General features: G+C 38.5%; 2 protein-coding genes across 6 annotated transcripts in view; one reads left to right on the top strand and one right to left on the bottom strand.

The window, feature by feature from the left end:
• Positions 1-1,855, top strand: part of RICTOR (RPTOR independent companion of MTOR complex 2) — an 88,443-nt gene extending 86,588 nt beyond the window's left edge. For both annotated transcript variants that reach the window (XM_071730639.1, XM_071730641.1), the window contains exon 38: positions 42-1,855. In XM_071730639.1, coding sequence (XP_071586740.1) covers positions 42-116 — 75 coding nt within the window. In that variant the 3' untranslated portion in view covers positions 117-1,855. The remainder of the gene's footprint in view (positions 1-41) is intronic.
• A 5,160-nt stretch (positions 1,856-7,015) lies between these two features.
• OSMR (oncostatin M receptor) overlaps positions 7,016-22,361 on the bottom strand; it is a 30,154-nt gene continuing 14,808 nt past the window's right edge. For 3 of the 4 annotated variants that reach the window (XM_071730645.1, XM_071730646.1, XM_071730644.1), the window contains 14 exons: positions 21,477-21,758; positions 20,726-20,855; positions 19,371-19,528; positions 17,600-17,736; positions 16,255-16,414; positions 15,665-15,741; positions 15,037-15,247; positions 14,285-14,485; positions 13,021-13,122; positions 12,319-12,498; positions 10,414-10,578; positions 8,834-8,912; positions 8,488-8,560; positions 7,016-8,320 (listed from right to left, as the gene is read on the bottom strand). In XM_071730645.1, the coding sequence (XP_071586746.1) occupies positions 7,874-8,320; positions 8,488-8,560; positions 8,834-8,912; positions 10,414-10,578; positions 12,319-12,498; positions 13,021-13,122; positions 14,285-14,485; positions 15,037-15,247; positions 15,665-15,741; positions 16,255-16,414; positions 17,600-17,736; positions 19,371-19,528; positions 20,726-20,855; positions 21,477-21,758 (2,402 nt within the window). In that variant the 3' untranslated portion in view covers positions 7,016-7,873. The remainder of the gene's footprint in view (positions 8,321-8,487; positions 8,561-8,833; positions 8,913-10,413; positions 10,579-12,318; positions 12,499-13,020; positions 13,123-14,284; positions 14,486-15,036; positions 15,248-15,664; positions 15,742-16,254; positions 16,415-17,599; positions 17,737-19,370; positions 19,529-20,725; positions 20,856-21,476; positions 21,759-22,361) is intronic. The other variant, XM_071730647.1, reaches the window with a different exon arrangement.

The following is a 22,361-nucleotide window of genomic DNA, read 5'->3' as shown; positions in this document are numbered from 1 at the left end:
TCTCTAAAAGCATCAATACTTCATCCATCTTTTTCTTTCAGATGCATGAAGAAGCAGAGGCTATTTTAGCAGCACCAACAAAACAACCAGTAATTGATCCATCAGCTGATTCCTGACCTCTGACACGTGCAGTGCATTGCATATAGACTTTCTGAAATGCTCAAACAACCTCTGACTGACTGGATAAAAAGCTTGGAGCATCATCTTCTGGACTGTTCCAGAAGCTACTGGTACCTGGAGACTGAACTGAAAACTTTTTCTTCCTCAACCAATTACTGCCCAAGTCTTTTGAGCTCATTGGGGATATATTAAACATTACCATAGTTTTAATAATAGTAATTACCAGTATATGCAAGAGCCGAGCACTGAACACCTCCACAAGTTTTCATTTCATTTTCTACCATAAGGTAACACGCATAGGACAACACAAAGAGACATCTTTTTTGACTGACTTCCGATTCTGTTCCAGAGAAGCAGAACAATGCCTTGCTTTTGATAACCAGGAATCGGAGCAATGAGAGTGCATTCCATTGTCAGCGATGGGGAGCCATGCTGTAATCATGGATGCTAGGGGATAATGTTAGCATTTGTCTGTTGTTTTTTGTACTGTTTATAACACTACTTGGGGGTTTGTAACTTCAGACAGATAGAAAAACCTACGTGAATCTGAGGTTCATTTAAGTTATTTTAATATTTCTATAGCTATAAATCATTGTATTAACAGTCTCTCCTATTTCATTGCATTTACATACATGTATCTCATCTGAACCAGTTAAGGATTTTCACTACAGTTTGGTTTTAAAAGTAAGGAATAATTTAAAATGCTCAAATCAGATTGTTTTCCCTGAATTATGTGCATATGTTTGCAGTTTCTACACTCACGCTCACAAAGGATGGATGTTGGTCTTACTCTTAACTAAAGTCCTTTAAAAAGCATGATTTATATCAGATAAATGAATATTGTATAAACTAAACTTGAAAACATTTAATCATTGCTGCTTTCGTGAGAAGACAATATAGGAGTGTTTTCCAAGTTCCATGGAAACAGCCTTTTATAAAATCAGAGGTTTATTTAAATTTTAAGTGGATGAGTGATCAAGCATCAGATAGGACTAATAATTGTAGTGAAAAGCCTTAAGTACCAAATTTTGGAGCAGCAGTACTTAGTTTTATATTGGTATTTAAGACTTGCTGCAGAAGTTACAAGATATGGTGACTGTTAATGACTGGTTGCTTCTGTCACATCACTAGTGAGATTTCTAAACTAATGAGTGCAAGCTTAAAAAAAAAAATAGGAATCCCCATCACTTTTATCATGGATCTGTAGGTTCAGAAGCCTCTATATGAAGGTAACAAAAATATATGCAAATGTGTATATACAGTAGCATGGCCACCTTTGTTAGAATGCCTGTAATAGAAGGGATTATCCTTTGATTTTGATATAGGTCAATAATTCAGCTGGACTGTACTGAGTAGAACATATTTTTATCCATTCACTTTTACCATTTTTTATAATTGTCAAATTAGTACTTAAGATAAGTGAAATTTACCCTGATGCTTATAGCTGTTTATTTGGTATGCTATTGGACATTTCAGTAAGTAGTCCTGTGAACAGTAAAACATGACTCCTAGTGAACTGTAGAATTTATTCACTCTTACTGGAAATTTCATCTTGCCACATAAGCACTGCTTTGCAGCTTTCACTTCACTTAGTTCTTATGTGTACTGCACACCACCAGGCTCTGGTAAAGCAGATTGTAAGTTGCTGCTCATAGATAAATTTAGTTCTTAAGATGATCCTTACTTGAGTTCCCACTGAAAGATAGGAAAAAAAAAAAAAAAAGGAATAATACAACCCTTCTAGGGTCAGTGACGCAGATAAACTGTGTCAAGGCGTGTTTGAAATGCGCTGAGAACATACCACAGCAGTAACCATTGGACATCTCTGGTCATAAGAAACAAATGCTTCTGTAAAACCAAAATGTCAATCACAGTAGACCAAATAGTGGTATAAACTCCAAAGGAAATAATGTAGTTTTCCCAAAAATGGGGCTAGCATATCTTAAGCAGTAGTTTCAAACACTACCTCAGTTAGGCTAGAGTATGAGAGATTTGCTTTAATAACTAGATGGGGTTACATCAAACAACTCCATGTTATTTTTCTGCAGTTAAAGCAAAATAAACAGCTTTTTATCACTTGTATTTTAAAAAAAAAAAAAACCAAACAAAAAACCCACCTTTGTTAATTTGTTACCATTTAACCCATAGCACTTAATGTAGAAAGCACCATAAGAAGGCCTCTGATTATAAAAAGAAGCAAAAGCCACATCAAGATGCTTTTTAAAAGAGTTTTTATCCTGAAATGTTTCAGTGTTCTTAAGTTCTTGCTTGTGTGGGGATCCATGGCATCAGAAACTTGCCGTACAAATTATAGCTGCAAATTCAGTTATTAAACACGACTTTTTTTTCCTGAAAGCGTATGAGTGTCAGTAGATTTCAGCAAGTATGCATCAAGGATGTAAAGTCTGTAGTGTACATAGGCTACAACATTTCTAGAATTAATTTACCTATTTACATTAGCTCACATTATTGTTTCATTTTAATTGGCAAATGAAGGGGATACTCTTACTGAAGGAATTTGATATTGGTCTAGTTATAAACTGTGAATTTCTAATTCTGTAGATTTTTTTTTTTTTAATATCCCTTTAAAGTTCTTATCTGGGGGTGTTATTTGCTTCATTATCAGATTTCAAAAGTAAACAGTAGTAAATAAAAAATGTGCTTATATTAACCCTAATAAAGAATCCTTCCACTTTTTCTAGAAAGGTTTGCAAGGGAAGCTGACAAACTCCCTGCTTTGTATTTTTCCAGTGCAAATGATTTGTGATGCTGTTGAATAAATGGTAAAGCATAGTGCTTGCTTACACTATATACAAATACAGTTTGGTTGCTGTGGTGACAAAAACTCCTGAATCATTCAACATGCTAACAAAAAATACTCATCTCTGAGGAGGAAGCCTGTGTGGGAGGGAGGGGCTGGCTGTGAAATACATCACGTTTAGTCTGCTATGTCATTTGTCTGGTTTTCTAAGTCTCCTTTCTCAATCAGTGGAAAGGAATAGCCCTTTCCAAAGGGCAGTGAGCTAACTAAATGTCTCCCAGTTACTTCTTCAAGGACTTCTTTCTCCCCATGGAGTCGGAAGGCAGACAAAGCTGGGTGCTTCAAGTGTCCTTTTGGGAGAGAGAGAATTTTTCTGGTGTCTGAAATTCAGAGATGCTGAAGGCTTCCAGATGTTGGGGACATTTGGAGCTGGAGATCATCAGTCTTTGAGGTTCTTAAATTGTATGTTCAATTGTTGGCATGTTGTGCTTCTAACACAATATGGTGTGTCCTCACCTGACAGTTCTTATTTGACCTGAAATGCATACCCTAAATGTGCTCTTATGGAGTTCTGTTATTTTTTGCCAAGACACAACAAAGTGCTGAAGTATTTTTTAGGGCACAGTGGCTTGGCACTCTTAAGTAAGCTGCCCTAATAAACATGTAAAAAAAGGGCAGAGGTGAGGATATTGCTCTTTTTTTTGTTTTTTGGTTTTTTTTGCTCTATTACTTTGAAACCTATATAGTAGTCTTGAACAAGAGAGTTGTACTTTGCAGTAAGAAAGAGACTGACAAATCCTATTGCACCTTTAGGTGTGTCAAGAGAAAGGTAGCTTCTCAAGAAATAATCAAGGCCTAGTGAGAGATGGAAGAGTTGCTGCTGCTTAGTCTGTGTCCTGGTATTTGGCTTTTTGGACTATGAGAAGCTGGTGTTAACCTTGTGAGTTCAAGCTGAGCAATTACTATGGAAAGATTCTTCCTAGGCTTCAGAGCATCTCCGAGGTTTCTGCTCACCTCCTGGCAGGACTGTGCTGGAGTTGTCACTTAGAGCTTCATGGAAGCCAACTGCAAGCAGGTCCTGTAGCACCTTTTTTCAAGTTACACTTAAATTACTGTATGCTTAATAAAGGTATACTAGGTCAGGCTAAATTCTGAGAGCTCTGAAAGACTTGGGAACACGCTAGAAACCACATTCTTATTTTGCTAAAAGCCCCCCTTCTCATTGGTTTTTAGCTCCTGATTCTGGTTCCCTAGATAGTTTTGTTTTCAACGGATTTGTATGTTTGGTAAAAAAATGTGGATTTTCTTTAGGCTATTTTTATAACATAGATGGATAGAAATGCCACAGCATGCAGAAATTGCACATTTTGGTTGAGTTGCTTTGTAAAATACACTATTTTATTTGAAAAATGTAATTTATGCCAAAAAGTGTAACATGCCATTTCACCACTGAGTAGGATGTTTTAGCACAAGATGAAATGTGCTTAGGGGATAAAATTTTGTAGATTTATTTGAAAAATTGTTCTAGTACTGGGCTGTCAGCATCCCTAAAGTTGTATTACAAGAGAATATCTAATCAATCTGGGGGGGGAAGGGATCAAGGAATATCTCAAGACTTACTCTCCCTGTGCTGTGTGGTCTTTTTTTTTATTTAGTAATACGCTGCTACATATTTGGAGGATCTAGTGTTTGTAGGTCACTGAGCAGACATTAAAATCTGATTTATATTGTATACCTGTAACATAGGAAGAAAAAGTATTTCTATATTTTCCGTAAGAATATTGCATTGAGCTCTGTATAATTTAAAGAGGCTTGTCCCAAAACGGTATTGCCCACCTTGATTTTTTTTTTCTTTCTTTTGTGTATGTGGTGTTTTGGTTTGTTTTGGGTTTTTTTGGTTTTTGGGTTTTTTTTCGGTATTGTGTACAGTTCATGTCAATGGGCATTAAAAGCCTCCTGAAGCGTAATCTTATGAAAGGGATGCATTGTTAATAAAATATACTTAACCTTCTTATAGTTGTTCTGGTCTCATATGTACCTTTCAGCACTAGAAATGGGTTAGAATTTTATTTGTATTTGTAAGTTGCTACTCAACTAGAACAGCCTGAAGCCTTCCAAATAAACATCTGTCAAAATATATTTTATGTCAATGCTTTGTCAGATGTCTTGTAAAACTGGAAGGAGGTGCTTTAAAAGTCCATAGGACCGTTTTGTATTTTAAAAACTTAGCATGCTGGTACTAAGGTTAATTTTCCATTTTGTTATGACAGATGTCTTAGAAAATAAATTATACGCACATCCCACCCATGCAAAAATACTTTTCTAAGTGTTTAGTTCTCATGCCTGGACCTTACCCTTTGGCTGTGGCAAAACCATTATCCTCCTTGGAATCCTGCTGGTGTGCATTTAAGCACAGGTGGTTTTATGGACCCATGACTTACCAGGTATCACACAGCGAGCAGAAAGGTTTATAGATAGAAGACCTAACTTAACCAAATAACTGAGCAATCTGGTACCTGTTAAGAGTTTCCTTGCTTCCAGATAAACTTTCTCCTAAGAAAGAGCATTGGAGCTGAGGTGGGACTCTCAAGAGGCCACAGTGTCTCACCCACTTAAGAAGGCACAGGTGGAGACACTACCCACACAGCCCCCTCCACTCACTCCCCAGCAGCTTGGCAGAAGTAGGAATTTGTGCAATGCTGAAACTGTCCTCTGGCAAGAGGAACTGCAGCATATAGAAATTTAAAGTGTTTCATGGGATAGTCTGACTTCAACTGACTTGTGTATCAGAATTCCTTAGATGTGCAGCTTCTGATTTGGGATACCTTCAAAACCTTCTTAAATACAGAGGACTTATTTGGAAAGGCACAGACAGGAAGTTTTATTTGTGTAGGAGCAGAACAGCTGACTTCTGTTTATTGGCCTTTTTCCCCACCAGTAAAGCTTTTAAGCTATACAAGTCCAGATGATGTGATTAAACACTTGGAGAAGGAACTGTTCTAAGTTGTAATGATATGGTGGTATCAACATTCTGAATTCACAGTATCTCGGTTGAGAGTGATGTAAAAGGAGAAGTTTCTCTGAGATGTCTCCATGGAATAGTATCAGCCTCCTCTCTTCCCTATGCTCAGTTGAACAGGACTTCAGGTGACTGTAACCAGATATGCTTCCTTACTTCACTGCCTGAAGGCTGAAAGAAAGGGCTATATATAATGCTTCTTTTTGTTTGTTTTCTTCTTCCCAAGCAGATTTGTGTATATCCTACATGTGGACACAACACAGTCTGTTGACTGGGTACCTCTAACCTCTAATTAGCCATCTGAGCATTTGCACCTTTGCTGGTTCTACCTTACCTTGGCCTGCCTGAAAGCTTCTCCCTCCATTCACAGTCAACACTTCTCTTGGCCAAACTCTTCATAAGGCTTTGTTGTTTTTCCCATTGCAACACAACTCATGGACATTACACCAATATCCATAAGCAAAAATATAAAACCTATATATGTTTTGGTATCAAAATTCATTTCTGTCTACAGCAGCTTAAGTTTTAAAGAGTATAATTAGCTAGTTAACTAATTGCCTTTTAGCAAATTAGCTGACTATCAAGTTGAAAAAAACACTTCATTTTCTCCCTTGTGACTACTAACTTTGTGATTTTAAGGTGAAATCTTTTATTTTCGAAAGATTCCAGATAGTAACATAATTAGACAAAACTAAAGGTTTCCTTGTGCACTAAGGAGGTTAATCTGATCAAAGCTTCAGACACAATTCCAAATATTTTGCTTCATTACAGGTGTGCAATTTTTAGAATTAAAATTGAAGACCAAATTAACTGCTGCTTACTGGAAGGAATTCTGAGCATTGCAATAAAAAACCCTTTTTTATATACATGCCAAAGCAGTCATGAAAGATCTAGCTGATACACAGCCTGGATATAATGTTCTTCAGAAATGGGTTTCATGCACCTAACACCTGGCTCCCATGTCTGCTTACCTGGCTGTTTGGAGTATGCTAGGTAACAGGAGGGATAAAGCCAAAAGAATTAAATTCATGAGCAAAAGCAGAGACAATGCCATGGCAACACCTCTGCAAACAGCTGTCCTGCTGAAAAAACTCCTTTTCATTTAAGTCCTGACATTTCTTGTTTACTTAGGAGGATTTTGTTTAACATTTGGAACATTGTTTAACATTCCTTCAAGCAGAGAAGTCAGAAGTGTGAGGACCCCATTTTTCTGAAATGTGAGTGACAACCCACTACCAGGGACAAGTACAACAAAAATGTGTTTTCTGTGCTCTGTCACCCACCAGTGGTAGGTAGAAGATGGGTAAAGTAAAAGCAAGAGACCATTGAATTCTAGTGCACAGGGCAGGACACCCAGATCTTTCAGACATGCACCACACCAAATGCAGGTGACCCTTCCATGTTGACTCCTTACACCATTTAAGAGAGAAAAAATACAACCCATCCCACTGGTGCCACTGGGCTGGGGCAGACTCTGGAGCTTGGTAATGCTCTATGCACAACTGTACAACACACACGGGTTAGGGGTGGCACAAGTGGGTAGAAAACCTGCACAGAATACAGCAAGTGAAGCAAACTCCTTGAGTACAACCTGATGTCTTTTTTAACTTGCCCCTTTGTTTTCTGAATTGATTTTTAATCTCTGCAAAACGGAGTATTTTTTTGCATGAGGCTATGAGTAACTCCTGTGGATCCATCTATCCTGCTATGTAATACAGACTGCAAAACATCCTGTAAATCTCACATGGGGCCCATAGCTTGGGATGAAACCACTGCACACGTCATTCCTACGCAAGTCATTATTTCTAAACTAGTTCTGAATCAAGAGCTTTGCAGCATTAACAGAAGTGGGGTAGTTGCATCTGTGAAAGCCTTCATCAGAAGAAGTTAAGGTTTTAGTAATCCTTATTTATATTGTGTAACATTTATATTGTGTAACTAAACACAGGACAGACTCAGTGGAAGAGCATCCATCAAAGTCTCCTCCCTAGGCAGTGCACAGGCGTTTGTGAAATATATTTGAGACTGGCCTTTCTGCCACATGTTTCTCTGGGTGTTGAGGCAGCATCTTCATTAAAAATATCATAGTAGTGTGGCTGGTACAGCGCTACTGACAGTTTTGGTTTGCTTGCCTCTAGTGTCTCTGGTATTTGATAGGAGTCAGAGTCAACTGCAAGATGAGAAGAATAGGCAAAATTTGCAAACCAAGTATGAGTCTGGGGTGTAGGTGTGGGTGTAAAGTCTCTCTCTTCATTTTCTTTAGCATAAATCCAAGAAGAACTGTGACCATCAGTCTTCTCTGCTGTTGATGTTGAAGACAATGGGCTCTGTGGATGCAATTTCTGGGCTTCAGCCTTACTATCCACTGCTAGCATGTCAGGAATGCAGTCACTTATCTTCAACACTTTCTCAGAACCGATCTACAGCAGAATCATAAAACAAAATTACTCAATGGAAGAAGCCCACTCAGAGAAAAGGGAGTGATTACATCAAGGACTTCTAATGTTGTCTTAAAAGTATTTTTCTAAAACTTTGGTTATCAAAGAATGTATACATAAGTAAATCATATTTTTTTAATTGATCTTACATTAAACTCTTTGAATGACAGCACTCTGCTCTTGTTAGGATGAGGTATTACAGGACAGCAGCACTCCTGCACCCTGGAAACAAGACAGCAAAACAAATGAGGTCTTCGTACTCCCATCAAAGCATATTCTACCAGCAAAAGCAACACAATGGGGTGGGTACAGAAAAAGCAGCAGATGATGAGTTTCTCAGAAATGCCACAAGGCGAATACTTAAAACATCCACACAGGTGTACAGCAGAAGGAAAAAATTAATGTGGCCTTACAACATGCTGGAAGCAACAAGCTGCAGCTGTGGCATGTGAATTGTACTACTTCTCTACAACATAAATGTGCACTATAACTTACCACTTAATCTTCCAGAGGCATATAGCTGCTGCTAGTGCTGGAACTATCACTAGCAGAAGTAGAAGGTACAGGATGTTTACTATGAAAGAAAAATACATTAAAATTTTGCTGTCAATTTCACACCTGTTGAATTTAATATAACCCAAGTTTCTGAGACAAAAATTACATCAGGCCCATGTGCAATGCCTGCCACAAAGTAAAACTTTGTGGTGTTTGCTGGACAGATAGGGTGGATGGAAGTTCTGGGATACCACTGTAAATCCTTGACTTCCTTTACCAAAACTGAATTATTATGAGAATATTTTAAAGTTATCTTCATGTTGGCATCTTAACTATAAGAGTAGCTTTCCAAAAGTTAAGACAACGACAACAACAACCTTGCTCAACTATCTGGTTTAGGTTTTCTCATATCACTTAAGAAGAGAGGTTTTTATCATGAGATGTTGAAAGAACATCTGCACCTCTGGTATGGGAGGACTGTAACAAGACAGGTGCTGCACAAGTGATTGTGCTCTCCTAGGTTTTATGCTGACACAAGAATCTCACTGCTGCTTTCTCAATGGAAGACACAGCCTTGGGCTGTGCCTTTCACAGGCAGTTGAGGCTGTAGTAAGCAGACCAAGGGGGAACACTAGTCAGCTGCCCTGTGCCTGCAAGTTTGTGTGTCCCTATCACACAGCCCAGCAAGGAGTGGGCACATGTTAAATTCTCCTTTTATCTTTCCTTGTTTAATTAGGCCCCCAGTTTGGTTCCCTGAGTGGCTGTACAAATGTCTGGGCCTCTGCAACAGAAGGCTGGAGCATGGAAGCTGGAACCCATTTGTAAGAGGCAGAACTGCCTCCTGTGAGGGTGTCAGGAGCTTCGAGACTCTGCTCTGCTCATCAGCCTAAAACATGAAGTCTCCTTGTATATGAGCTAATGCTTCACTCCTTCTCTCCCTCTTCACCTCCAACAAACTTTTCAAAACCAGACATCTCAAATTTGGATCATAAGCTTCACAACCACAACTGCTGTGTGGTATTTTCAAGGAAACAGAGCTACAAGCAAATGATTTCCATTCTACTTCAATCAGTTACAAACTACATTGCTCAAGCCAACAACCCTTTTTTAATGCTTTATGAAGGAGTTAACTTGGCAGTGGGTTTGAAGACTCATGATAGTAAGAATCAATATTAAATTTCAAGAGTTCATACAGAAATTACCTGTTTGAACACAGATCTGTGGTTTTTCCTATTAGAAAACTATTTAAATAAAAATTACAATTTTTCAGTGCTTTCTTGAAAATGGGACTCATTAGCCATGCAAATGTGCATATATTAAGCTTTTTGCCCAGAAAGGTGTAAGTCTTAAATAAAAATGTAAATGTAAAATTCTTTTCATTCTAAAATAATTTAAAAAATGCTACTTAAAAGTATCAAAATGTTGTGTTGGTATGCACATTTAATTTCTCAGTTGGAGCCTTTTTCAAGTGCACGGTACATTGAATTAAACACTTTCTCTTGAGAAAGGAAGGTTATTCAAACCTTTTAAGTCATCCCATCCTCCCACTAGAAGACAAATTTTCCACAACCAATACTCACAGTTAAATGGTGTATCTATGTACCTAAAGTTAACAATTGGATTTTCTCCTCCACCTGTGTATGCTTTAACCACTAGTCTGTATTTCGTGTTTGACAACAGATGTTTCACAGTGTATCTCTTCTCTTCTGGGTTGTCAATTGAGTATTTACATAGCACTGAATTGTCTAGGATGAAGCAGATGAAGACAGAATTACCGAATAGGTCACAAAATCAGTAGCAGAATCACAGAATAGTTTGGGCTGGAAGGGATCCATAAAGGTCACCTAGTCCAGACTGCTGCAATGAGCAAGGAGACCTTCAGGTCTCTGAAGGTGCTTAGGTAACTCAGAACTCCATCTAACCTCACTTTGAAAGTTTCTAGGGATGGGACATCTACCACCTTACTAAGAAAGAGGGTCCAGTGTTTCACAACCCTTGTAATAAATTTCTTCCTTTTATCTAATCTAAACTTACCCTCTAAGTTTAAGCCAGTGCCCTTTGACCTATCACCAAGGCCCTGATTAAGTCTCTCCATCTTTCTTATAAGCTCTCTGTAAAGGCTGCAATAAGGTCTCCCCAAAATGTTACAAATCAGCTTAAGGGAGACTGCTAGACCATTAAAGTAACAGAGCATGTGCAACCCACCTTTGTAATTTGCACACATTCTTCTGAGAAGGATGATGCATCCTGACTCATTGCCACTGGGGTGAATTTACATCCATTCTCACTGCATCTTCCACAGCATTACACATCACCTGGCAGACTACCTAATAACTTGCTGACAAAACCTGCAATTGTTTGTTTTAATATCCTTTAGTTAAAGGTTTTTTACCAGAATGATTTGGGTTTTGCCATTTCCTTTTTTGCCAGAATCATGCAGCCCTTAATCTTAGGTCAAGTTCTTTGAAGATAATCAAAAGCAAGAAATCTTTGCCTGAAAAAAAATCTTTGGCCTCTCTGTTGTGCAACTCCCAGACCCCAGGGAGAAAAGAGTTGTATTATTCCTCTTCTTCCCAGGCACACCCCTTGCCTGCTAGCTCAGACAAACTGGGAAGCAGGAAATCTTCAATTCAAACATTTTAAATTCTAACTGGGATTATTTGCAGAATTAAGGTACTTCTACAGTTAGATTCATTCCAATGGGAACTCATACATAAACCTCCCTCATTTCAAAGTAAGCTTTTGAGCCTGGTGCTGAGTCTCATCAGTAGAAGGATGTGATATAGGACATGACCCAACTGGAAGAATAGGTGAGTTAAGAAAAAAAAAAAAAACCATCCTTAAACATGCCGGAAACGTTGGAAAATTATAATGGAGTTAAGTCATCTGGTGCAGCTTTGAGTGTGGAGCAGGAAGATCAGATATAAAAAAAAGTCTAAACATGGCTTTGTGCCATCCCACAACTCAGTTCTGCTGAAGGAACACCACTGCAGAGCACAACCACAAACAGTTTCACTGTAAAGGAATTTAAATGGGGAATTTACACAGTCATGGTGTAGAAGTAAACTGTGTCCCATCTGTTTCTAAGATACCCCAAATACTAGTAAAACTAACGTGCTTCCTATGACTCTCATCCCAGTAGACCACAAACAGATGTTTTCAAAAGTCATCCAGAACTCTGATCACAAGAGGCAGAAACTTGAATCCTCCCACAGTGCTGCTGGCATCCTCTCTGGAGCCCACACTGGAGTTAAAAGGAGCTACAGACAACAGGACAAGGGGCTATAAATTGTATAAAGCCTACTTCCACCCACTAGAACTGCAAGCATCGGAGAAAAATCAAAAGCAATGTGTTGAAATCTACTTAGTGCCTAATGAGCCAATTTACCCTAGAACTTTCTAAGAGGCTGTGGCAGCAGCAGCAGCCACAAAAGTCTTTCACCTATATCAACAATAGAATTTCCTAAATCACAGAGCTCAGTTACCTGGAAGAACATGTTTTTTGGATCCTTTCAAACTGCAGTCCTCTTGTAAAGGTGATATATAAACATGGTAGCCTCTTAAAAAGCCAGGCTGTGATTCATTTGTGGGATAAGAATCCCAATACAATGTTACTGCATTGAAAGTCAGTTCAATGTTCTCCACAACAGGGTCAAACAGAGGAGCTGGAAGAGAGAAAATTCAAGTTAAAAAATGCCATTATTCTTCAAGAATGTTTGTCTTCTCACTTGAAAAACATCTACATTCCCATGTGATGTTTCATATCTTATTTGCTGGGAAAAAAAAACTAATTAAAAAAAAATTAAAAACCAACCAAACAAACAAACAAAAAAACCAGTTAACAACCAACCAAAACAAAAAAACAAACACACAAAAAACCTGAACAAAGCCAAAGTATTCCCCAAAACTTTTCAGCTTCACAGAATCTTCACAGTTCACATTATACAGAAAGCACTGACTCATCATAGCTTTGTACAGCTAGTCTAATTAACTTGGACTCTACCTTGTAACTGGACTAGCCAAGGATCCTCAAAACAGAGCTAGGTACATGTGCTTTAGGTGCTTCACCAATTACACAGAAAAAATGCAGTAAATACATTTTTAGTTAGTTGCAGGCAGAAAGCTGTGGGATTCTCCTGCTTGTGAGAGATGAATTTAGCAAATAAGCAAGTAAGCTGTCAACTTACGTAGCTCCTTGAAATAACCAGTCTTCTTCTCCAGTAAGGTGGCAGTATTAGCAACAGATCCATAAACGTGGAAGTTGTATCTCACCCCCGGAACAAAAGCAGCTAGAAAATAGTGGAACTGATTATAAAAATAGGCTATGGTTTATCTTTTGGTTTAGCTTTTTCTTAATTGCTTTCTACAGGGAACTACAGTGCATTAAAAATCATTGTGTGGTATTATGCTATTAAAGCAACTGAAGGAGACACAGGGTAAACCAGTTCTTACTGTGCACAATGTGAACTGAATCCATTTATTCTGCCTGAAAGAGAACTGAGGGAAGGTGTTTAATTATTATTTTTTTTTACCTAGAGTATTCAAGATGTGTGCACAATACACTCCAAATGCATCAAGGAACAAGATAATTTCATTTCCACTTCTGGCACAGGCTAAACTCATGTTTTGGACTGTTTAATGGAGACACATACCCATGCATGCATGAGGATTTCATATTATCTTCACTGACATCTACTCCATTTGGATTAACCAGGTGCAACCCACTGAAGAACTGGACAACATTATCCCCACTTTACCACACTCTCCTTCAGTGAGGATGCAGCCTTCCGTGTGTTTGTATGAACTGAAGTACAGTTACTTTTTTGCATATTGAAATGCATTCAGTCAAATTTTGTTCAAGCATGTTTGGTTCCAAAATGAACTCTGGCCTCTAGAGACTTCAGGAAGTCCACATTTCTGCAGCTGTGGAAGTGAATCAGAGCAACTTTCACAAAGCCAGGAAGGATTTAGTGGTCACCAATGACCAACGGGATAAAACCCACACAACTGGTCCTGAGCAGGGATTGGTGCTGAGACACATTATTTGTGGCATGCTGACAGCACTAGCCCTCTCACAATGCAGCAGGTGTTGAATTGCCTGGGTTTAAAATTCAGACCCATGTTACAAGTAAGGCAGAGCTCCATTTTGCATCTCTCCTACTAAAAGACTTTTAACTCTTTTATCAATCTCACCATCCTCCATCAAGATGTTATTCCAAGCTACTCAGGAGAGTTTTTGCAAAATACCATGCTGCCTTCCAAGGCTTAATGGTCCTGGCATATTTGTGGTCTTATGCCCTTGCTAGGCAAAACATGATGCCACATTGAAGAGTTACATCTGCACTGCACAGAATCCAATATTCCACTACATTTGTTTCTTATGTTACATTAATGCCGCAGCATAAAAAACTGTTGCACAGATACCAGAAAGGAAACTTGTTGGGCTTTCACCTGAGCTGATCAGAGCACTGGAAGTGTTTGCCCCAAACCTCTTCCACTGAAAATCACAAGGCTGCAAGGCTGGAACGTTGCACCAGTCGATAATGTAGCTGTCATAGATATGTCTGGGCTCCCAGGAAAAAAAAATGCCATCATCGGTACCATTAACCCGTTCTTCCTCGAGCTCTGAACCACTGTGATCTCCTTCAGGGCCTAGGAATGGAAGAAACAGTTTGTATTGCTTTCCTGCATGAGAACTCAGATTCATAAATGAAGATCAATGCTAAACTCTTAACAGCAATATACTTCTTTCTTTCACTGTCAGATGTATAGACTCATTTTTGTGTGCTGAAAGCTAACAGCTCAAAAAGCATCCAGTAATTTTTACCACATATTGATAAAAAAACCTCAGCTGCAGAAACTTGGTGTCATAAACAGAAAGTCATATGAGGTTAATCGCACATTAAGAGTTCCCTGTTTGCACCCTCATGGTACCCACTGCAGGTCTGAGACCCCAGTTTAATCTGCAAAGACTCCCTGTCAAAAACAGGCTTTCTGCTGTAAGAGATGGATCAAGGCCCTGAAACTGAATGCACACACAGTTACCACCCTACAGGCAAAATAAATTTATAATTTCCAGAATGCAGTGATGTGAGTTAGCAGGCCAGGTTCATTTGTTCTCCCATGGTGCTAAGCTATCACTTCACTTAAAATAGGTGGGAAAAAAACTCTCATAAAGGGCATCAAAATCTAATTGAAACTACCTGTTGGGATGATCAATACTGAAGGAAGTGAATAATTAACATTGTTCTTTGCCATGATACTGATTCTGTAGGAATGGCTATCAATGAAAATCCTTGTGCTGTTGCAGACTGATGAAAGGGATATGCTTTCAGGCTCAGAGGCATCTTCAACTTTTGTCCAGGTTACTTCATATGAAATAATTTTTCCATTTGCTTGAAATTTTGGTCCTTGCTGAGGAAAAAATTATGTGGTCAGACATCAAGTATTTAGTAATTTTTGCCAAAAAAACATGAGATGAGCAATTAGAGCTTTATATAACTAACTGTATGTATTATTTCTATAAGAATATAAACATTTGTTTCTATAAATGCATACACATACTGGCTGAAATGGAAAGGCAGAAAAAATAAGACTCGTGTTTGTTATAATGCTTAAAAAAACAGAAGTATATTTCTGAAGTGCCAGACAGCACGCCAACATACAACTATGTACATTCTGAAACATGTTATATGTCATATTTTTCTTAAATTCCTAAGACATTTTCTTACTGAGTTGCTATTAAGTGCCAAGAAACTTTCTTAAGTTCTCGGAAGAAATTTCCAACTCCTTTTTGCAAGGTTTTGTTTTCATTCCTGTACCCATGCTCACCTTCCAGAACAAGGTCACATTCCGGCCCCCCAGCCCTGGTTTAATTTCTCTCCAGATGTCCAGTGTCCCTGATGGAGCTGCAATAAATACAGTAAAACAAAGATTCTCTACGTGCAGAAAGGATAAATGGTTTAAATTGCTTCCTCCAACTTGAAGAAAGCTCTTTGTCCCCCTCACTCCCAGGTCTTGCCAAAATATCCTTTAATTTCTTTTCTCTCTTCATTCTTTTTTTCTGAATGGAGGTCTGGTTCATTCCCCTAGAAAAATCTTTCCTTGCTTGCAGTTCCTAAGTGCTTTTTCCCACTGCTGCACAGCTCTTCTAGCCCTCACAGAACCCTGTAACTCAGCCTGTCCATCCACCCAGCCACCTGGATTTCCCACTGCCTGCACTGGATGAAAGGATAGAGACTGGGAGGTGGGATAAGAGTTGTCTAAGAAGCCATCTTCCTAAAGTCTGATTGGTGTGCTTCTGCTTTTATGCATGAAACAGGCCTCTGCTTTAACTATAAAGCAGAGATTAGAAAATAGCAAACTGAGGTGGCTAGCAAAGAACATCCTTCTAGCTTTTCTTCTCAAAGGGCTGGACATACCTGCTTCCTTTGTTCTGATGGTTTGGGCTTCACTCCATTCACTCCACCTCCAGAAATCCTGAGCTGCCCCACAGTGTACTCTGGCTTTGTATTCAGTGTATGGCTGCAGTCCCCTCAGGGTGACACTCCCATAACTAAGGTGCCCTGCTGAACTATTGTGCTGCAAGACAGAAAAACAGAACAGTCAAAGTTCAGTTCAGCTTTGAAAAAATTCCTCTAGGTCCTATAATAGTCAGGTAAGCTTGACTTGGAAAAGGTGATCATAGAACAATAGTGATACAAAGACTGGGAGATCCAAAAAGAAGTCTGCAAGTCATCTTTGTGTTACTGTCTGATTAACTTGTCACTTGAGTGACTTGAGTCACTTGAAACACTTACTATTCTTTATATGAAGGAGGGAATTTAGTGAGATCTTATCCTCACCCAGTCTGGGTCCCTTAGTTCATGGAAGTAGGATGTTGTTCCAACTCTGTGCACAACATCTACAGATGCCTTTTCCTTCCATTTTTTCCTAACCTTTTCCCTTACTCTCTCCTAAGAAGGTCAGTTTTTCTAGAAGTCAAAAACAGAGCATGCTTTTAAGCCTCTCCTCTAAACTGTCTCCTGCAATGGTCAGCTGCAGCAGTCACTTGATCTAACAGCTCTTGAGCATTACTTAAGCCAGAACACAATTTGCTCCTAATCTCAGTAATGCTCTTTAATATGTTAGAGGCAAGGTGCCCAGATGAGAAAAGGCTACAGAGTAGCCACAGTGCATATGCAATGAGTCAATCAGCTTCACTTCTTGTGAAAGAGGTGGAACTAGACAAGGACCCTATTCAAATAATTCACCGAGATGGAAGCGGATGGGAAGAAAAAATGTTCCCTCACTAGAGAATAGACATCCTACCACCAAGTGCAGCCCAATAGTACACAGAAAGCTCCTGCATTAATATAAACGTGCCTTTCTATCACTTGTTTGTAAAAGGGTATGAGTCACAAAAACATGACAAATCAAGATCAGCAATAGCTAACAGCAATTATAAGGTCTGTAAGGTTGTTTTCTGTGTTTCAACAACTGTCAAAACCCATCCAAGAGAGGACAGAGCCATGGATGCAGACCAGTCACACTACACAATTCATACAGCAGTACAGGAAGTGGTGGGAATATGAATTAGTTCCAGCAATGACTACCCACATGGACACATCACCAGTGTAGAACTTGGGAGCAAGAAGATCCAGAAACCAGACATATCAACTTGCTCACAAGATTTAGAGTGTATTCATAATGCTGGGAAATTATTTTTTAATGTTAAGTGAAAAAGATACTTGCTACAGATTTGTATATGAAATCCAGGTCTCATACCACTTCTACTTTCCCATTGGGTTGGAGCACTTCAGTCTGACAAAAGAGTTCAATTCCTATGTTTTGAAGTTTCCAGTATAGTGTGATCTCTGTATCTGTGCATTCTTCCCATAACTGGAAAGGTGCAGTGGGATAAACTGCCAATAGAAAATCTGAGTTAGCTCTTGTAAAACACAAAATATAGTCAAAAGTATTTTGAAGGTTTTTCAGCTGAGTAGTAAAAGCAAGTAAGGAAAACAGGTTTTTTCTGCCAGTCTAGGAGATGGAGATACAAATTAGTAAAAATTAATTTCAAAATGTAAGTGTAAGTAAATGTTATACAAGATTAAAAATAAAACCCTGTGCTGCCTTGGAACTATTAACAAAAGAAGGAGTTAAAGGCTTCTAAATGCAGTCACATTCTCTAATCCAGGGCTTGGAAGAGGGTCCTGATGTAGTATAGTGAGTAAGGTCTCAGATTCCAGCCTCTTGATCAGAAATTTTTTTCACAGCTCTTACACTGTCTCCTGCCAGTAGTTACCCCCTGGTAAACAGTGCCAACTCTACTTCTAAAAGATTTCTGAGATCTTTCACTGCTATGTAAACAGCATTCAGTGAAAGCAGAAGATCTCAAACTCCTGCATATTATCAGTTCAGTTGTAGGAAATGACACAGCAATGCATGTGAGTGGTATGTTTACAGCTCCAGCCATTATCCCAGAATTTCTTGGACCATGAATTACAATTTGATGACTTCCAGACTCAAACGAGCTTGTTTGATTCTGTATGTGCCAGCTGCCACAAGCAGAATTGAAAATGAAGGATTTTAGTTTTCCCGTCTTTGCCGATATCCTTTAAGTAAGGAAAATTCTACTGTAAACACATCAAAGATCAGAAAAAAACCACAAAGGACTTTACAGAAATCACTGTTTAAACATTCAGCATATCATAAATGCAATAGTTGTACCTTTAACTTGCAATAATCACTAGAAATGGAAAACAGAGATTGTGGTAAAGCTTAAATGTACTTAGCACACTGTAACCTATTTTAGCCTGATTGTCCATGATAACTTAAATCTGTAACTTATAACAGTAGTGTTGTCTTACTACAGCCTGTCAGTTTATTCCTTCACTTTCTTCCTGCTCTACTTCTTCTATACCAAACCAAATAATCACCTTTTAGAACTTTCATGCCTCTCTGAGAAAAATCTAACAGAAACAAGCATTTAACCTATGTTTCTGCAAGTCTACTGAAAAACTCTGTCTAGCCAAACAGCAACAGGTGTTTCTGAGGAAGGAAGCACTGACAGAACTCAGCAGTTAAACCAGCAGTCTGCCTGTTCATCACACTGTCATCTCCAGAATGAGGTGATGCACATGTTGGATCCTGCTTTTTCAAAAAGGTTAGGCAGCCACAGGACCTTGGGAACAGTGAGGTGGATGTACTGGGGCTAGAGGACAACGGGAGAATTGAAAATACTGATGAAGATGCAGGAAATAGGTGTTTTGGGGAAGGAGTGGGTGGGAACTTATGGGACTCAGGGCACACTGTAATAAAAGCCACACCTAATAGGGAAGAAGGAACCACAGCCATCAGTTACTGCTCAGTTATGTTTTCTACCATTAACACAACTTTACTAAGCTGAAGCTGAAGAGACAGCAGGTAACTGCAGCAGAGGGATAGATATTGCATAAAAACTGTAGAGACAAAAATTAAGGACTTCCATACTTTAAGCTGGGACACCCAAGAACTAAGTTCAGAAAGGAGGCCAAAAATGCAGAAAGGACCTTACTTCTGTGAGTTACATCAAAAACATCCATGGCAGTTTTCTTTCCCAGTGGGTTTTCCACAGTCAGTGTGATATTACAGATCTTCTGCTGTTCTATATCCCAAGAACATGAGCACTGCTCAGAACAACTTACTGTGCACAGAATTGGGTTTTGGGAAAACCTATCAAAGAAGGAGTAGGAAACAGAGAAAAAGACATTTTTTCATAACGTAGAATCGACATAGATGTTGAATATTTTGTTACCCAACTAGAATACAGCATCGCAAAAGAAATAAAGGCTGAGCAGACTACAAAAAGACACTTCTATCCCTAGTTCTTTACCCTAGCCTGAAGTAGTATGAACATAGGTGTTCTCACAATTAGAACAAAGTTTTCCTCAAGGACTGAATTTACTTTATTCTTTTAAGATGAATGCTACTCTTTCAACAAACAACTAAGTTTACTTTATCCTTTTAAGATACAGTTAAATTGCTTTTAGTGAATTTTCTGGCAGATATTCTAAACAAGGGACTTAATTGCCAAGAACTAAACCATTCACATCTATCATTATGCTTTCAAATGAAGCTGTAACCTCAAGTGCATCTTCTAACCTTTCATTTTTAAATCACCATCATAATATCTTTATGGAAGTGCATGATGCAGAGCCTATGAAGGTATACACAATGATGACCTGCCTTTTGCTGAGATCTTTTGTTTCTTTTGATGACTAAACATGTCCTGTTTCATGAGTTCCCATTTCTCTGCAGACCCTGCTGTAAAACCCCTCTCCTCACCATTTAGATGCCTCTTTAGCAGGGAGCCAAAGGTGAGGTCTTGTATGTCACAGCTGTTTAAAAGCTGAAATAATAGATGGAAGATGCTTTTTGCTATAGGACTGTCAGTAGCTCAAGGACTCAAGAAGGAAAATACTAGAATGAAATTCACCAAATCCTAAGAAAAAGAAGTAGGGAGGCTTGTCAGGCTAACTAAGGGTTAGCTGGGAATAACCAGTTCAAGTCAGCATTAATGTCAATGACTTAGAACACAAAAATACTCAGTCTAGAAGATAATTGAATCCTATTTATCTGTTGTTTGTGTTACCCACTACTGAAAGATATCCAAATAAGGTAACTCTAGAGAATAGTAATAACAAACTTTCTCATGCAGAACCTGCATTCACCCACAACTATGTTACAGGCAGTCTGACTCATTCTGCTCTGCTCAAACTTTGTTAAATAAGGTGAGCAGTGAGCAGGAAAGAGGCAGACAGTTACTTACAACAAAGATAAAAAACATATCGACATATTTTAAAGGAAAGAACATGACTGTTATGTACAGTCATGACAGGCCAGAGTTAATGCAACAATGAGAAAACTTACTCATCAGACAAGACATATTTTGGTGAATGACGTCCATAAAGATAGGTGTCTCCTCCTGGACTCCAGGTACAGGTTACTGTTCTCGTGTCTTGAGTTTGGCAGGAAAAATCATGAGGTGTATCTGGTGGTTCTTGTCAGGGGGAACAGCCAAAAAAGAAAACACAATGGCATGGCAGTCAAGGCAAAAGCCACCAAACTTTTTACTAGATTAACAAACTGGAAATCATACACGTTTACAAAGTCTGGGTTACTACAGATGTTAATATTTCCATTATACTTATTTGGTCACCACTTTGCAGAGACAATCAGGGTAACACCATAAATAATTTTATTTAAAACTTGTCTGCTTGGGTTTGTTTTTTTGTTAAATTAATTAATTCTTTAATTTAATGCATATTGTTTTCTATTGGTAAAAGTTGCTACTAGCCTTGGGAAGGGGGACTGCGTTGCGTTCTTATCACATGAACACAGACAATGAAGCTGATCTTCTAAATGGATAGGTATATATAAAATCAATCATATGTCCTAGAATCAATTAATGAGATTAATCTGAATAGATTTAATGCTATTCTTTAATGGTTTCCTTATGCAAGTGTTCAGATCTGGTCAGATATTAAACAGAGTTCAGCCAGACATGACAGGATAATGATGTCTTACAGCAAGCTTTTTTTGTTTTTTTCTCTATTTCACATAGCCATTCTTCACTTAACAACAAGAAGGAAAATAGAACTGTAAAAATGCATTCACTTACTACCAACAAAAAAACCTGCATGATCATAGCATTGCGTTTCATTGCAAGACTCTTGACAGTAGACCATGATGTGAGGAGAACCGTGATGTGTGACATTTTTCACAGTGAGAAGTCCAAGTCGACCATTTGTGTGATTAAAAGCAGGAATAGTTGGAACTAGAAAGAAATCCTTAACAATTTGACCTTCACTTCCAATGCAACAAAAGCTGATGTCAGAACCTTCCTCTACAATCTTTTCATTTGGAAAAATTTGTGGTCCATGGTTATTTGAAGTGTCCAGGCCTGAAAATTAATACATAACAAACCATTTCAAAAATCCATTCATGGCAGCAGCCTACAACTGGAATACATAACTATCCTTTACAAAAAGATCTCCTAATGTTATTCATGGACAAACTATCCAGGCTAATCTTCTATTTATGGACTTTTTCTTAGCACTTGCCCCTGTACAGAGATGAACTTCACATGTAGTGACACCTGTATTTCTCTTAAATGCATAAACATATAATGTAGTTCAACAAACTACATAAAAGTCTAAATCTATCTCACTGTCTTTCACTTAGGGGAAAAACCTTGGTGTGTTTAAGAACCGGCTACAGAAAAACACTACTTCCTGCACCTATAAACAGGCCCATCTGCACAGCCAAAAGGCCTGTGACCAGGAGGCTAGAAAAACATCACATTCTGAAACTCATGCAGAGCTCAGCTAAGAGGAGTCAACAGCAAATGGATCATATCAATAAGGGGGTGTTTAAAGTGGAATGAGACTCCTCTCGCTTTCAATGATGGACTTCTTGCTGGATGCAAAAATCAGCTGGCTTTTAGTAACTCACAGGCTTTTGCATAGGCTGGAGATAAAATGTGCTCTTAAAAATATGATCCAAA

The sequence above is a fragment of the Heliangelus exortis genome, chromosome Z (genome assembly GCF_036169615.1).
Source record: "Heliangelus exortis chromosome Z, bHelExo1.hap1, whole genome shotgun sequence".
NCBI lineage: Eukaryota > Metazoa > Chordata > Aves > Apodiformes > Trochilidae > Heliangelus > Heliangelus exortis.
This window is presented reverse-complemented; position numbering and strand designations above follow the sequence as displayed.